The sequence below is a fragment of the Rhinatrema bivittatum genome, chromosome 7 (genome assembly GCF_901001135.1).
Source record: "Rhinatrema bivittatum chromosome 7, aRhiBiv1.1, whole genome shotgun sequence".
NCBI classification, from domain to species: Eukaryota; Metazoa; Chordata; class Amphibia; order Gymnophiona; family Rhinatrematidae; genus Rhinatrema; species Rhinatrema bivittatum.
In genome coordinates, this window is record NC_042621.1 from 491,816 (window position 1) to 510,279 (window position 18,464).

General features: G+C 42.0%; 1 protein-coding gene across 6 annotated transcripts in view; it reads right to left on the minus strand.

Annotated features, from left to right (window-relative positions):
- The window catches only part of LOC115094928 (serine/threonine-protein kinase Nek11-like), a 403,945-nt gene that overhangs the window by 139,194 nt on the left and 246,287 nt on the right, over positions 1–18,464 (minus strand). For all 6 annotated transcript variants that reach the window (XM_029608021.1, XM_029608022.1, XM_029608023.1 and 3 more), the window contains one exon: positions 10,638–10,723. In XM_029608021.1, coding sequence (XP_029463881.1) covers positions 10,638–10,723 — 86 coding nt within the window. The remainder of the gene's footprint in view (positions 1–10,637; positions 10,724–18,464) is intronic.

Below are 18,464 nucleotides of genomic sequence, written 5' to 3' on the forward strand. Positions count from 1 at the left end.
AATTTTAGATCTAATTCTCAGTGGAGCACAGGATTTGGTGAGCAAGGTAACGGTGGTGGGGCTGTTTGGCAATAGTGATCATAATATGATCAAATTTGAATTAATGACTGGAAGGGGGTCAGTAAGCAAATCCACGGCTCTCGTGCTAAACTTTCAAAAGGGAAATTTTGATAAAATGATAAAAATAGTTAGAAAAAACTGAAAGGAGCAGCTACAAAGGTAAAAAGTGTGCAAGAGGCGTGGTCATTGTTAAAAAATACCATCCTAGAAGCACAGTCCAGATGTATTCCACACATTAAGAAAGGTGGAAAGAAGGCAAAACGATTACCGGCATGGTTAAAAGGGGAGGTGAAAGAAGCTATTTTAGCCAAAAGATCTTCATTCAAAAATTGGAAGAAGGACCCAACAGAAGAAAATAGGATAAAGCATAAACATTGGCAAGTTAAATGTAAGACATTGATAAGACAGGTTAAGAGAGAATTTAAAAAGAAGTTGGCCGTGGAGGCAAAACTCACAGTAAAAACTTTTTAAAATATATCCAAAGCAGAAAACCTGTGAGGGAGTCAGTTGGACCATTGGATGATCGAGGGGTTAAAGGGGCACATAGAGAAGATAAGGCAATCGCGGAAAGATTAAATGATTTCTTTGCTTCAGTGTTTACTGAAGAGGATGTTGGGGAGTTACCTGATCCGGAGAAGGTTTTCATGGATAATGATTCAGATGGAATGAACCAAATCACGGTGAACCTAGAAAATGTGGTATGCCTGATTCACAAACTGAAGAGTAGTAAATCACCTGGACCGGATGGTATACACCCCAGGGTTATGAAGGAACTCAAAAATGAAATTTCAGACCTATTAGTAAAAATTTGAAACCTATCATTAAAACCATCCATTGTACCTGAAGACTGGAGGGTAGCTAATGTAATCCCAATATTTGAAAAGGGCTCCAGGGGCGATCCAGGAAACTATAGACCGTTTAGCCTGACTTCAGTGCCAGGAAAAATAGTGGAAAGTGCTCTAAATATCAAAATCACAGAACATATAGAAAGACATGGTTTAATGGAACAAAACCCAAGGCAAGTCTTGCCTGACAAATCTGCTTCACTTTTTTGAAGGAGTTAATAAACATGTAGATAAAGGTGAACCGGTAGATGTAGTGTATTTGGATTTTCAGAAGGTGTTTGACAAAGTTCCTCATGGGAGGCTTCTAGGAAAAGTAAAAAGTCATGGAATAGGTGGCGATGTCCTTTCATGGATTACAAAGGGACTAAAAGACAGGAAACAGAGAGTATGATTAAATAGCCAATTTTTTCAGTGTAAGGAAGTGGGCAGTGGACTGCCTCAAGGATCTGTATTGGGACCCGAACTTTTCAATATATTTATAAATGATCTGGAAAGAAATACGACGAGTGAGGTAATCAAATTTGCAGATGATACAAAATTATTCAGAGTAGTTAAATCACAAGCAGATTGTGATAAATTGCAGGAAGACCTTGTGAGACTGGAAAATTGGGCATCAAAATGGCAGATTAAATTTAATGTGGATAAGTGCAAGGTGATGCATATAGGGAAAAATAACCCATGCTATAGTTACACAATGTTAGGTTCCATATTAGGAGCTAGCACCCAAGAAAAAGATCTAGGTGTCATAGTGGATAACACATTGAAATCGTCGGTTCAGTGTGCTGTGGCAGTCAAAAAAGCAAACAGAATGTTGGGAATTATTAGAAAGGGAATGGTGAATAAAACGGAAAATGTCATAATGCCTCTGTATCGCTCCATGGTGAGACCGCACCTTGAATACTGTGTACAACTCTGGTCGCCGCATCTCAAAAAAGACAGAGTTGCAATGTAGAAGGTACAGAGAAGGGCAACCAAAATGATAAAGGGGATGGAACAGCTCCCCTATGAGGAAAGACTAAAGAGTTTAGGACTTTTCAGCTTGGAGAAAAGACAGCTGAGGAGGGATATGATAGAGGTGTTTAAAATCATGAAAGGTCTAGAACGGGTAAATGTGAATTGGTTATTTACTCTTTCAGATACTAGAAAGACTAGGGGGCACTCCATGAAGTTAGCATGTGGCACATTTAAAACTAATCGGAGAAAGTTCTTTTTCACTCAACGCACAATTAAACTCTGGAATTTGTTGCCAGAGGATATGGTTAGTACAGTTATTGTAGCTGTGTTCAAAAAAGGACTGGATAAGTTCTTGGAGGAGAAGTCCATTACCTGTTATTAATTAAGTTGACTTAGAAAATAGCCCAACATTCTGTTTGCTTTTTTGACTGCCACAGCACACTGAATCGACAATTTCAATGTGTTATCCACTATGACACCTAGATCTTTTTCTTGGGTGCTAGCTCCTAATATGGAACCTAACATTGTGTAACTATAGCATGGGTTATTTTTCCCTATATGCATCACCTTGCACTTATCCACATTAAATTTCATCTGCCATTTTGATGCCCAATTTTCCAGTCTCACAAGGTCTTCCTGCAAATTATCACAATCTGCTTGTGATTTAACTACTCTGAATAATTTTGTATCATCTGCAAATTTGATTACCTCACTCGTCGTATTTCTTTCCAGATCATTTATAAATATATTGAAAAGTACGGGTCCCAATACAGATCCTTGAGGCAGTCCACTGCATGGGTTAGGCTTAGTTTTTGGGTGCTTGCCAGGTTCTTATGGCCTGGATTGACCACTGTTGGAAACAGGATGCTGGGCTTGATGGACCCTTGGTCTGACCCAGTATGGCATGTTCTTATGACCTTCTTAATTTTGTCCCTAAAATCTTGTTTCCCTAGCAAAGACATGTTAGGTCTCCATCGGTCTGTGGCTCCTATCACCATGCAATGGAAAGGACAGGGAGATTTCATGGTTGTCTGAAATAGTGTATCCTAAAATGTCAGGTTTAAAATCCAATGTCACTATACCCCTACTGCATAAAAAGAAATCAATTTGACTGTAAGTTTGAAATCTTGGGTAATTTATTTGTAATCTATGTGTAATTTCTGCCACTTGGATTCTTCTCTCTCCAAACATCCACTAGGTCAAATGTTTGCATCATATCTTTAATCTCCTTTCCACTATCATCTTGTATCTTGCGTACTCCCGACCTATTGTTAGCAGGGCAGATACACGCGTTTCAGTCTCCGCCCGTTCTATATCATATTTTGCCAGGATCTCCTACAGTTGAGTGTAAAATTCAGTCTGTCCAACATTTAGCCCATAGAAATTAACACAGGTTATTGATTTCCCATACAGACTGCATTCTAAAATCACATAACGTCCCTCTGGGTCACAACAGGACCTGTGTACCTGTAATGGATTAGAACACATACTCCTCTGCATTTAGAGAATGAAGCAGAATATACCTGGCCGACCCATGCCCTTTTAAATTTTACATGCTCATTAGCCACCAAGTGAGTCTCTTGTAAGAATGCAGAATTTGCATCCCTCTACTTCAAAAACTACAGGATCCTAATTCTTTTCACTGGGGTCAAAATTCCCCATACATTCAAAGATACAATTTTTACCTCAGCCATTTTTTGAGATTTTTATAACTTTCCAAGGCTTTGCCCAGTTTCCATACCATCTAACATAAATGACAGTTACTAGCCTCCCAAAAAAGAATGCATATGCCCTTGTGTCAACAGATATAAACTTCCAACACATCTTTTTCAAAACACCAACATGATTCCTCCTCCTAACGTCACTGACACTCTCTCTACTCACCCTTTTCTTACCCCAAATTCCCTTCAAGTCTCCAACCCACCCACCCATCCCGCCACCCCCACCCTAGTTCGGCCTATTCTTATTAACCATAAAAAGAATGTTCGGTGCAACACTTTAGTCACTGCAGGATAGAGATTAAAAAAAAACAAAACAGCTGACCTGCATATAGACTGCATACAAATACACAGAATGTAACCACGCAACAAGCCCCAAAGGCAAAAAACAGGTCCTGGGGATGCCAATCTGTACAACAGTCAATAAGAAAGAAAAAATTACAAAAACTAAAAAAGAAAAAAAGCATAAATATAAATAAAAAGGAACGAGGGTCCAAAAATATTTCATACAGTCTGCATCTGGATCTGGAAACAGCACAACATCTTTACTGCAACGTTTCTTTGCAAAGAATGAGCCAAATGCACTGGCCCTCCACATCGTGATGACAGCCATTTCAGTGCACTTGGACTTATAAAGTTGCCTGTAAATACGCAGGGTGAGTAGGTTGATGCCCTTCAGCCACAAAGCCCAATTATCTCGATTCTATCCCGTTGCATTGGATCTCTCCTCTCTGAATCATCCATCAGGCCAGATATTTTCTTTCTGCATCTCTTTATGACCATGAGTTCCAGCATGGCAAGAAAAGCAAAAAAAAAATAGTCCAGTTCAACAGCTCAAGCCATTGCGATAATAAAAAACAAAACAAAAAATTGTGAACATTTATCGCGAGAAATAGAACATGATTTTATAATATGCGCACGGCTGCGCACGCATGTTATAAAATCAGGCATACATTTGTACGCACTGGGTTGCGTACACAAATGTATGCCCGCACGTAAGTTTTAAAATCTGCCTCATTGCCTTCTCTGCCATGTGAGATGTAATGCTTGAAGATTACATTGTTTTCCCAGTTTGATTTCTTTTCATTTTTAAACAGATCTATTTTAATTCTGATTTTTGTTTTATTTTGGATTGATCGAAATACTTTTTGGTCTACTTTTTGAGCTCAAATATTTGTTAATTGTTGTCTGTTTCTCTGTGTCATTAACATAAGAACATAAGAAATTGCCATGCTGGGTCAGACCAAGGGTCCATCAAGCCCAGCATCCTGTTTCCAACAGTGGCCAATCCAGGCTATTAGAACCTGGCAAGTACCCAAACACTAAGTAGATCCCATGCTACTGATGCCAGTAATAGCAGTGGCTATTCCCTAAGTCAACTTGATTAATAGTAGTTATTGGACTTCGCCAAGAACTTATGCAAACCTTTTTTAAACCCAGCTACACTAACAGCACTAACTACATACTCTGGCAACAAATTCCAGAGCTTTATTGTGCATTGAGTGAAAAAGAATTTTCTTCGATTAGTCTTAAATGTGCTACTTGCTAACTTCATGGAATGCCCCCTAGTCCTTCTATTATTCAAAAGTGTAAATAACCGATTCACATCTACTCGTTCAAGACCTCTCATGATCTTAAAGACCTCTATCATATCCCCCCTCAGCCGTCTCTTCTCCAAGCTGAACAGCCCTAACCTCTTCAGCCTTTCCTCATAGGGGAGCTGTTCCATCCCCTTTATCATTATGACTGAAGAATGCAATGAATGAATTTATGTAGTCAGTTCAATGAAATATATGTTTTTATGTAATGTCTGAGCACCTAAGTTGATTGTGCTTTTGACTATTGCATGTTACCTTATAATAAAGTGGGAACATTATGCAGATTTTCAATAATTTATGTAGGTATTATTAGATGCAGGGAGTTATTGACATGATGGAATTTTCTCATTGATTAATTTGAAATTGTTTTGCTCTTATATTAGGCTTTAATCCATAACATACATCTAACTAACAGATCTAGGGCTGAAACATTATCTCTACGCAGACGATGTTCAAATTCTAATCCCTATAACCGAATCCCTTACAAAAACTCTTAAGTTCTGGGACAACTGCCTTCAAGCCATCAATCTCCTCCTCTTCAACCTAAACCTGGTACTCAACGCAGCCAAAACGGAACTCCTACTTATTTCACCTGAACACAGTGACACACCTCTACCAAGCCAACCCAACACTTTTATCACTCAAGCCAGAGACCTGGGAGTAGTAATCGACAACCATTTGAATCTCAAGAAGTTCATCAACCAAACCACCAAGGATTGCTTTTACAAATTACAGATTCTCAAACGACTCAAACCACTCCTACACTTTCGAGACTTCAGATCTGTCCTACAAGCCATTCTATTCTCGAAAATTGACTACTGTAATTCCATTCTGCTTGGTCTCCCCTCCTCCTCCACCAAACCACTTCAAATGCTCCAGAACGCAGCTGCGAGAATCCTTACAAACACCAAAAGAAGAGAGCATATTACACCCATCCTCAAAGATCTGCATTGGCTCCCTATAAGCTTCAGAGTCATGCACAAAGCCCTTACCATCATTCACAAAACCATACACCACCAGATCCACTTAGAGTCGCAACTCCCACTCAGGCTCCACACTTCCACAAGACCTATCAGGGACATATACAAAGGATCCCTACACGCCGCCCCCGCTAAATCCACTCATCTAACAAGCACTAGAGAACGGGCCTTCTCGACAGCGGGACCCAGCATATGGAATGCCATCCCACCAGACCTCAGACAGGAACATTGCTTGCAAACATTCAAAAAAAAACTTAAGACCTGGCTGTTTCACAAAGCTTTCCTGTAACTTTCCCAGTACCAGCTAGGCTATTGATTAGGCCACAGACACCAGTCATGTAACCAGACAATCCTCAGTGAAGTCACTGTTACTGTACAGTTATTGTTATAGAGTTCCTTTTTCCGCCTCTAGCGCATTCTTCTCCTCTACCCATTACCCCTGTTTATTGTAACTTTCCTACAACTTGTTTATGCTTATGTATGTTAAGGTTAAAGTTTCTTATCACAATGTTCTCTGTAAACCGATTTGATATGATATTTTTCATGAAGGTCGGTATAAAAAAAAGTTTAAATAAATAAATAAATAAATAAATAACTTAATAATGAGTTAAGAGGCTATGCTCTGATGTAAAAAATACACATTACTGGGAGAACTGTATACGCCATGTGTCATTGATTTCAGAAATCATCCCATCCTTTTCCACAGAAGCCATCTTGAACCCTTCATTATATAGTCTGAAGAGCTTACACTTTATGCCTGATCTTCTCTATATGTTTCTCTTGTTCTATGGGGGGTGGCCTTACTAGATGCTAGTTTCCTTTGTTTTATGAGGCAATGTACCTTTATATGACATGTAATAACTAATTGGCATAACAAAAATATTTTTATAATATACCTAGTCAATATCTAGTTATGTACCTATTTTCAGATGCCACTATTTAGTTTTTCAAGTTAGTGATACAGTTTGAATTAATACAGTTTTTATTAGTCCCTACATTCCAAGCATTTTGTAGCATTTTCCAGTTCTATAACTTCTAATATGTATATGCATTTACTTGCTGTGTCAGCTAAATGATTGTTTGATATGTTCTCCTTTACCTTTATCTCGGAAAGCTGATCTGATCACACTAACCAATCACCCTGTTCCACTGTTTGCCACTTTACAGTGTGATATGTCTTGGTGTGGATCAACTATTCCTGAGAGTTCTTGATTCTTTGCCCACCTGTCCTTTACTCTGGATCTTACCTTCCCTGTTGTGAACTTTGTTGTCTCAGCAGTGAATCAAGGTTCAAGAGGGATGTATAATGCTGTCTGCTGGACTGCATGCCAGCATATGTCAAATATGTACTGTTCTGTTTGCTGTAAGAAATGCAGCTAATTGCAACTACCAAATGCTTCCTGTTTTAGCATTCTCTTGCTTGCCCTACTGCTGGTGCCTTTGCACAAGTCTTTTCTCTTATTTCTTCTTCTGTAGCCTGTGTTTATGGTACTCACATTGCTGTTCTTCCATATTCTATTCCCCCTGCTTCTAACCTTAACCAACATACTGAATTTGGTTATTCCCTTTCTCATGAGTTTCCTGTATAACTTTTTGAACATTTCTTCCTGTAACACCACCTATTAGGCTATTTACCTAGAGGTTGATTTACAACCTCTCATGGATGTTTTCTGGTAGTGTGGCACTTCTGTTTACCTATATTCTCACTTCTGCCTATGACCAGAACATGCCTTATGTTTTTCAACACCTTAGTTTGTAACCTGTCCACATTATATATGCAAATGAAAGTGTGAATCCTTCTGCAGACTCTTAGTTTGTCTCTTTATTTTCCTGGCTTTCTTCACTCTCCTAGTTATGTACATTGCTTATATCCCACTTTACTATTTTTGCGATTCTTATCCTTGGTTGTTGTTTTCAATGCTCTTTTTCTCTTTTATCATATATTCGCACTTCTTCCTCTTCTGTTTTATACTTTTCCATTCCTGACTCTGCCTCTCATTATGAGACTGTACTCCTTGCAGAGACTCGTCCAGTATAAATGATATTATATGAGAAAAATAATGTTTTGCATACTGGTTTCTCTTTGTTTTTCCTATCTTTATACTTGTTACAACATATATGGTCTTGCTATTATATGTTTTCTCTTCTTTATAATGCAGCCATACTTGCAGCTCAACAATAGAGCTAACAGACTGTTATGTTTTTGTAAGGATGTGAACCCGGGGCCGAGATGAGAGGTGTCTCCGCCCACAGGGAGGAGTCCTGTGAGCCTCACCATCGGTAGGCGCGGTCTCAGCAGCGTAGGACACAGCTGTATGATAGAGACTTTATTATGTAGGAAGGAAAAGCAGAACCCGCAGAGCAGGCGATGCAAATAGTACAGTTCTGAGCAGTGGGGTATATCCAGGGTGATACCACTGATGTGAAGATCCGGTAGTGGCCTGCAGTGCGGGTACACCAGGAAGTCTCTTCAGATGAGTATAGATTATCTCAGAAGTGCAGATCCGGTAGTGGCTCGCAGAGCGGGGTAAGCCAAGGATGTCTGTACTGAAGATGATGATGATGAGATGGTCTGAGGTGCAGGAACCCGGAAGTGGATCCTGTAGCTGGTGCGGCAATACCCTGCAGCACAGGGTATACTGGAACAACTTCTACTGAAGAGGAAATGGTAGTGGCCCGAGGTACGGGATACACCGTAGAGAACCTTCAGTGAAGCTAGTATCGTTGAAGTCTGTAGTAAAGTACTCACAAGAGGTAGTTCCAGGAGAGTGTCCCAAGAAGCGGGTCAGGTAGTAGTCCAAGGCAGGAAGGCCCTCCGAGGAGTGGATAGCCAGGAACACGGAAGGGTCCCTGAGGGGCGGGTACCCAGAGCGTCCACATGCCAAGAGAGGAATCTGGAACTGGAAGTCCAAGAATGGAGAGGATTCAGCAACGAGGGAACTCCTTGCTAACTCTTTGAAGCAAAGGGCTGGTCAGCTTAAGTACAGCAGCGAGTTGACATCATCTGGAGGGGACGCCCCCGAGGTTCCCGCTATGACGTGTACAAAGGAGGCCCTTGCATGCACCTTAGGTGATTCTGGAGACAAGATGGTGGTCGGCAGCGCCCACGCCGTCCCGGGAACACTGGGGAAGTCGGCGGTGGTTGGCAGAGGCCACCATTCTTCCTAGGATTGACGGTGCAGGGAAAAAGGAGGTGAGCATGAGTGGTCGCAGCCGTCTGCGACCAAAGGGCGTAACACGGACATCTAGTGGAACTTAGTCACAATGCTATTATTTGTTACCTAGAGAATGTGTATCTATCTATGAGTATCACTTACATTAGTAGGGATCTAGAGGGATACATGCACTACTCTGTACACACAATACACACCAAAGGTTATTTGTTAGCCTACTCAATTTTGCCCATTTTCCATGATCAATTCTTATGGTTCTGTCCTCCCCTCTGGTACTTGGGTGTGCCACTATGACCATTTGTAAGTGGCACAAGAGGGAAATGATATGTGTGCCTGAGCTTGAGTCCAACATGGAGACAGCAACTGACCCAGAATCCTCTGTTATCTTAGCCTTTCTGGCTATGTGAGCTTTAAATGCCCTACTGAGCCTGACCTAGAGGAATTCCAAGGACACCTGGACAGCAGTTGAAGCTGGCGACAATTTGTGATGCCTAACTATAGGGTCACAAGAGCAGAAGGCAACGGTTAGAACCTTATGCTAGAATGTTGGTTAAGATGTAACAATTGCCCTGAACAGCAAGATTTTAACAGAAGAAAAGTATTATCTAAAGAGTGATGGTAAATGGGCCCCAACTTGGAGAACTGGTCAGAGTAGTTTAGGGATATTCTATCATGCTGTTGACATGACAGCTTATGTAAATGATACTCCAGCTGGTCACGCAACTTCAGAATTTCTGACCTAGTATTGTATTGTATTTTACCTATAAAAGAAGGATCAGTTCATGTATACAAACGAGATGCTGGTGGTCAGTTTGTCAGAGAAGTGGCATCCAGCATCTCCTAAGAATACTTATATTGCTCAAAAAAAATTATACTTTCTACAAAATCTAAGTGTTCTTGTATCCATGGAGAAGCGTCATAAGCGTGTTTGGCGCATAACACCATCTGCTGGTAGAGGTGCATAATCCACTTGTGTAGATTGCCCTGTCTGAGTGCAGAGGAACAGAAGATAGACAAAAAAGACAAGAACTGTAAGACATGAAATCTATCTGACCAAGGAAAGGTAGAGAAACAGAGAGATAAAGAAGGGAGAGAACCAGAAGAAAGTATTACATCTTCTTCCCCCACCTCCCCTCAAGTCTCCCCCCGTCCTCCATCCCTCACTATCTCCATCCCTGCACATGTGGCCAAATCTTAGACTCATACCAGATCAAACCCTGCTTCTCAGGACACAGGGAATATGAAGGGGGATCACTATGTTCTCTTCATGCAGTATGAATATTGAAATAATATGAAGATGCAAACATACATGGCAGCAGCAATTCGAGCAGTCTCCTCAGAAATTCTGGTGCTATCTTCGGGTTGCAGGAAGCTCTCCAGGGTGCACACCAGCACCTGTGGAAAACAGACAGTTTAGGAACATTCCTTTTATCTCTGCTGACACAGCATTGTGCCAGCCCGGGGCAAGTAACACTCATCTCCACCCAGGAGACAAAGGTGAGGCTGGCATGTAGGGTTATGCTGAATTTCTGGCCTCAGGTGAGGACTCAGCAGAAATTTGAGTGAGTAGATGAAGCCCTGCAACAATGTTATGGGGATGTGCTTTAAACAGCTGTTCATCTCTTAGACTCATTTAAGCTCAACTCTTTAAGAAGGACAACATCATACAGGAGCACCAAAACAGAGTGTGAACAGGAGCTTTACTGTCACTAGTGCCCTGGCTATTCTAAATATTCTTCTGGCTCCTCAACTTGCTTTCAGATTTTTATGTTAAATACAAGAGAACTACAGAATTGAAACCCAGTGCCTAAAAAATGGAACAAAGTCTTGCATGGAGATGAAGACTTCATGATCTGATAGTAGGGAAAACCCGTTCAGACCAGCAAACCCTACTGTCTCCAGCACTATGAACAATGAGTACCTGTTACATAGTGAGTGAGAGAGCTGGGGTGGGCTCTGACTGCCAGTGGAACACAAGGCTTTCTGTGGGCAGGCAGGAAATGTGCACCTCAAATTTAATGTTAACAAGTGCAAGGTTGTGGATTTGGGTAGCAGAAATCCAGATACAGCTCTGCAGCTATGCCCAGGTCCAACCACCGGCCACTGATGTCACTTCTGGGCCAGCTGCCAGAAATGCCAGCCTAGTTCTGGATAGAGTCTACATGCTGGCACTACATTTCTAGAAGTTTGAAGTCCTCTGGTCATGGTCACGATGCTCAATCCCTCCAAATAACCTTTCCCACACACTGGCTAATAACTTTTCATTTTCTCTTTCTGTGACAGCAAGGGATCTTGGGGTTCTTTTACTCTCTGGTTTATCCATAAAGAATCAAATAAAAGCAATAGTCGCTTCAGCTTTTCACAAGTTGCGTCTAGAGCAAAACTGATTTTTGCATAGTTGTACAGGCCTTAGCCTTAAGCCCCAAGACTATTGTCTTGTGCTGCAGCTAGTGAAAAATGCAGTGGCCAGGCATCTACAGTTGCTGCCAATATGTTATCAAATTCAGTTCAAAATACTTATCCGGATCCTGTGCTCTACTGAGAATTAGATCTAAAATTGCTCCCTCTCGCGTCGGTTCCTGAACCAATTACTCCATAAAACTGTAATTTATTCCATCCAGGAACTTTCTCTCTCTAGCATGTCCCAATGATACATTTACCCAGTCAATATTGGGGTAATTAAAATCTCAATAGTCAATGGTGCAAGAATATAACTTTGAAGATCCACCAGTATTCAAATTGCAATTTAATTGTAATTTTTTGCACAATATATAATTTATAATCGGCAACTCCACATGAATCAAAAAGTCATTTGTATAAGTCCCGCGACACGGTCCCGTGTTTCGCTGTTGCTGCATCGGGGGGAACCATCATTATAATTAAATCTACAACACAAACAAATATAAATGGTAGACCACAAAATGAAGGGCTACTTTGTTAAATACAGTAATCACAACTGAGGTACTTACCTTTCAGATCAAAGATGGAGCGCGAGCGTCCTCAACAGTATCAAACTTTTAAAGACCAGGACTGGCGCCAAACAGAATTGCATCGCGAGATTCCTGAACCAATCAAGACGGAGCACACATTTAACTAAATAAATGCCACTCAATTTCCTTGTTTAAACCTTTCGGGCTGATAGTGTCAAGAGTAAATATCCATCTCTGCTCTCTTCTTCCCAGTAATCCAGGATAGTCACCCCCTCTAGGATGACGGGGGACCACCTCCAATACTGAGAAAAGAAGGTCAGAGATGATATGATTGTGTTGAGACCAATGGTTTACCAGGGGCTCATCTATTCTCAGCAAGCGGATGTTAGAGCAGTGTTCAATTATCCTTGTCTTAACCATTCGAGTGGTTTTTCCCACATACAAGAGGGGGCAAGGGCATTGCACGACGTATACCACACCTTTGGTTGTGCAGTCAGATTTTGCACGTAATTGAAAGACACGGCCTGTGTTGGGATGAATGAACTCAGAAATCGCATTGGTGTGGGTACACATGGTACAGTGTCCACATGGGCCATGCCCACTTTCTGTCTCAGGTAAATTCCTATATCTAGAAAACCTTGCATGGACCAGCTGATCTCGAAGGTTCCTCCCCCTCCAGAAAGTAAACCGCAGAGACCCCTGCAGGAGGTTGGATAGTGACAGGGCTTGCCAATGTCTACGAATTGTGGTTGCTATAGTTTTACTAATAGTTGAAAATGGAAGGATACAGTTATAAAATACCTCATCTGAGCCCGAAGGGGGAAGAAACAACCAGTCACCACTGTAAACCGTTGTGACGGAAGCTACTTAACGACGGTATAGAAAAGTCTTAAATAAATAAATAAATAAATAGAGTATAAAGCCCGTTTAAAAGCCTTCTTCACCACTCTTGTACACTTCTTCACCACACGGCCGCCCCATAGTCTCTGGCATCAGCTCCTTACTTGAGCCTTTGTCCAAATTTGTGGATGTGTTCTTGAAACCGTTTGTCCCAAAAATTCGCTCATATGTTCGAGACTCATCTCATTTAATTTCTATTTTATCTGAATTACCGGTGCCATCGGGAAATTTCTTTTTTGTAACCCTCGATGTTATTTCCCTTTACTCGAACATTCCACAGAGGGAAGCATTGCATGTCATAGAAAACACTCTGAACCAACGTCCAGCGCCCCAGCGTGTGTCTACCTCCTTTCTGATCCAATTATCTGAACTTGCCTTAACAAAAAATTATTTCTGCTTTGATACAACTTACTACCAACAGATAAAAGGCACAGCGATGGGGGCGACTATGGCCCCCAGCTTAGCTTGCCTATATATGGACCATTTTGAGTCATCATGGGTTTACCCTTCAGAGTGGGATACATTGATAGATTTATGGCTACGTTTTATTGATGATGTCCTGATTATTTGGAGAGGGACAGATATTCAATTCTACATGTTTATAGATTGGTTAAATTCGGTAAACACCAATATCCAATTTAATTTCAATATAGACCCGATCCAAATAGCATTTTTGGATATTTTAATCTTTGTGAAGGATGGGGAGTTTACCACTACTCTTTACCGAAAAGAGACGGATCGGAATACTCTATTATCTTATACCAGTTTTCACCCTAAGCCATAAGAGATAATATTCCTACAGGTCAGTTTTTACGTCTTCGACTGTGTTCTTCCCGCTCTGACTTTGTGAAACAATCCCATCTCATGACCATTCGATTCTTGGATAGAGGGTACCCTGCACGTGTGGTGAAGAAGGCTTTTAAACGGGCTTTATACTCTAATCGTGACTGGTTGTTTCTTCCCCCTTCGGGCTCAGATGAGGTATTTTATAACTGTATCCTTCCATTTTCAACTATTAGTAAAACTATAGCAACCACAATTCGTAGACATTGGCAAGCCCTGTCACTATCCAACCTCCTGCAGGGGTCTCTGCGGTTTACTTTCCGGAGGGGGAGGAACCTTCGAGATCAGCTGGTCCATCCAAGGTTTTCTAGATATAGGAATTTACCTGAGGCAGAAAGTGGGCATGGCCCATGTGGACACTGTACCATGTGTACCCACACCAATGCGATTTCTGAGTTCATTCATCCCAACACAGGCCGTGTCTTTCAATTACGTGCAAAATCTGACTGCACAATCAAAGGTGTGGTATACGTCGTGCAATGCCCTTGCCCCCTCTTGTATGTGGGAAAAACCACTCGAATGGTTAAGACAAGGATAATTGAACACTGCTCTAACATCCGCTTGCTGAGAATAGATGAGCCCCTGGTAAACCATTGGTCTCAACACAATCATGTCATCTCTGACCTTCTTTTCTCAGTATTGGAGGTGGTCCCCCGTCATCCTAGAGGGGGTGACTATCCTGGATTACTGGGAAGAAGAGAGCAGAGATGGATATTTACTCTTGACACTATCAGCCTGAAAGGTTTAAACAAGGAAATTGAGTGGCATTTATTTAGTTAAATGTGTGCTCCGTCTTGATTGGTTCAGGAACCTCGCGATGCAATTCTGTTTGTCGCCAATCCTGGTCTTTAAAAGTTTGATACTGTTGAGGGCGCTCGCGCTCCATCTTTGATCTGAAAGGTATGTACCTCAGTTGTGATTACTGTATTTAACAAAGTAGCCCTTCATTTTGTGGTCTACCATTTATATTTGTTTGTGTTGTAGATTTAATTATTTATTTATTTATTTATTTAACACTTTTCTATACCGACCTTCATGGTAGGGACCATATCAGGTCGGTTTACATCAAAAAAGGGGGAACTGTAACGAAACCGTAGGTAACAGGAAGAACAAAGTTACATTCAACAAGGGAGGTAAACTTGGAAGCAAAGATTGCTGGAAAGAAAAAGACTAAGGAACGAAGTGCTTAGGATAATGATAACAACTGTTTTAAGAGTCAGGGTAGGCTCTTATATCGAGCTTGGGGATGGCTTTTTTGTCGTCTAATGAGTGTCTGGCGGATCTGAGAAGGCCTGGCGGAAAAGCCAGGTCTTGAGTTTTTTTCTAAATGTTAAGAGGCAGGGTTCCAGTCTGAGGTCGGATGGGATGTTGTTCCAGATAGCTGGACCTGCTGTAGAAAAGGCTCGGTCTTTGGTCGAGGTGAGACGTGTAGCTTTTGTAGGTGGGGCCTGCAGGGTTCCTTTATAAGCCTCTCTGGTCGGTCTGTTGGTGCTATGGAGATTGAGAGGGAATTTGAGGTCCAGATGCAGATGATTGTAGATGGCTTTGTGAATTAGAGTGAGTGATTTGTGGAGGATTCTGTATTTCACCGGGAGCCAGTGTAAATTACGGAGAATAGGTGATATGTGATCTCCACGGTTGGTGCTAGTCAGAATTCTTGCCGCAGCGTTCTGTATTAATTGTAGGGGTTTAGTGGATGAGCTGGGGAGACCCAGGAGGAGAGCGTTGCAGTAGTCTATTTTAGCGAATAGTAAGGCTTGCAAGACTGTCCTGAAGTCGTGGAAGAATAGTAGAGGTTTGAGTCTTTTAGAACCTGGAGTCTATGGAAACAGTCTTTGGTTGTGTTGTTGATCGTTTTCTTTAAGTTTAGGCGGTTGTCGAGTAGGACCCCGAGGTCTCTTACATGGGTGTGCGTGAGCTGGGTATTGAGGATGGTCTGAGGAGGATGGTTGTCTTGATTGGAGGAGATGAGGAGAAGTTCGGTCTTAGATGCGTTCAGAACCAGATTAAGACTGTTGAGAAGGATGGTGATCGATTTTAGGCAGTTGTTCCAGTGCGTGAGTGATTTTGTGATGGATTCTGTTATCGGAATCAGAATCTGCACGTCATCAGCATATAGATAATGTGTTAGGTTAAGGTCCGTTAGAAGTTGGCATAGCGGGAGGAGGTAGACGTTGAAGAGAGTAGGTGATAAAGAGGATCCTTGCGGAACGCCTAGTGAGGAACTAGTCGATGCCGACTCTTTATTGTTGATTTTGACTTTGAAGCTTCTATTACTAAGGAATGACGTGAACCAACTGAGGGCTGATCCGGCTATACCTATGTCTGCCAGGCAAGTCAGGAGGATGGAGTGGTTGACGGTATCGAATGCCGCCGAGATGTCTAGGAGTACTAGAAGAAAGGAGTAGCCTTTGTCTAATCCCATAATGATATGGTCTGTTAATGATATGAGAAGCGTTTCCGTACTGCAAGATTTGCGGAATCCGTATTGGGATGGGTATAGGATATTGTGTTCTTCTAGATATTCTGAGAGCTGAGTATTAACCAATTTCTCTGTTAGTTTGGCTAAGAAGGGGAGATTTGAGATGGGGCGGAAGTTGGCCAGTTCTTTGGGGTCTAAGTTGTGTTTCTTGAGGAGGGGTTTAAGAGACGCGGTTTTTAGGCTGTCTGGGTACCTCCCTTGGGTTAACGAGCAGTTTATGATGTTCGCTAAAGGACCAGAGATCTTGTTAGGAATCAGTAGCAGAAGTTTGGAAGGTATGTTATCTGCTGGGTGGCTAGATGGTTTCTGTCTCTTGAGGAGGGATTCGATCTCACTAGAGGACGTTGGTTCGAAATTATTGAGCTTGATTCCAGAGTGGGTGCGAGTGTTGGTGAATGTAGAGCTTGAGGTAGTCTTGGTTGGTAAGAGTGCCAGTGTAGTTGCAATCTTCTGTTGGAAGAAAGAAGCGAGCTCATTGGCCTTCGATTGTGCCTGATCATCGGGTATCGTTGATGGGGAAGGCTTTGTGATTTGAGACACATACGAGAATAGCGCCTTCGCATCATATTGGAGATGGTGAATTTTGTTTGCATAGTATTCTTTTTTTGACTTTAGGATTGCGGTCCTGTAGTGATGGAGGGTTCCTTTGTATGTTGATAGTGTAGAGGAGTTTGGTGTTTTCCGCCATTTATTTTCTTTGTGACGTAAGACTAGTTTCAGCCGTTTGAGTTCAGAGGAGAACCAAGGTTGATTTCCTTTTTTTTCTGGGTTTATTGTTTTGGAGACTGCGGGGCATAAGTTGTTTGCAACTGCTTCTGTGATGTTGTGCCATGAGAGAACAGCTGAATCGGGGTTGGATAGATCCAGGTTAGAGAGTTTTTTCGCAAGATGGTCGCTGAGGATCTCAGATGCGCAAGTTTTCCTGAAATGGATGGTAGATGGGTGCTGTGTGCTGTGAGACTGTTGTATTGTGGAGACCTTGGTGGTTATCAGAAAGTGATCTGACCATGGAACAGGAGTACAGGAGGGTGCTATAGAGCAGGTGAAATTTGAGTTGATAAAGATCAGGTCCAGCATGTGTCCTGCTTTGTGTGTCGGGTTGTTGATGATCTGCGAGAATCCCAAGGCTTTGAGGGAGTTGAGGAGAGTTTCGCAATTGGAGGAGCGGGGAGAGGCATCTATGTGTAAGTTGAAGTCTCCCATGATCATGGTAGGGATGTCTGAATCGATGTGTTTCACTATGGATTCAATGAGGGGAGAGGAGTCAGATTCAAGTAAACCCGGTGGGGCATAGACTAGTAGTAATTGGAGTTGTTGTGATTTGACTAAGCCCAGTTCCAGATTGGACTCAGACTTTATAGTAAGAGGTTTAAGTCTGAGTTCTTTTTTGGTAGCTAGAAGTAAACCTCCCCCTCTTTTTTTGTGTCTGTGGGTAGTTAAAATGTCGTACTTGTGCAAGGGTAATTGGTTAATTAACGCAATATCTGAGTTTTTTAACTAGGTTTCTGTGATGGCACAGATGTCTGGGTCGGAGTCAAGTAGATAGTCGTTGAGAATGTGTGTCTTTTTAGTTAGGGATTGTGCATTGAATAGGGTTACTGAGAGTAGGGAGAGCCCTAGGAACTGGGTAAGAGGTGTGATCATAATTGGTATGAGAGATCTGTGCCTTCTTGGCGATAATTCTAGCGCAGAATAAATGTTTTTGTGGAGACGGTGATGTCTGACCGGTATATAGTGTGTTAGCATTTCTTTGTCCATCTCTGTGCTGGACAATTGCTGGCAGTGTAAGGATGAGAGCTGGGTGCTTGCTGGAGCGTGGATGACCGCTGGATGCTTGCTGGGTGCTTGCTGGAGAACTTGCTGGGTGCTTGCTTGCTTGCTGGAGCGTGGATGCTTGCTGGAGAGCTTGCTGGATGCTTGCTGGGTGCTTGCTGGAGCGTGGATGCTTGCTGGGTGCTTGCTGGAGAGCTTGCTGGGTGCT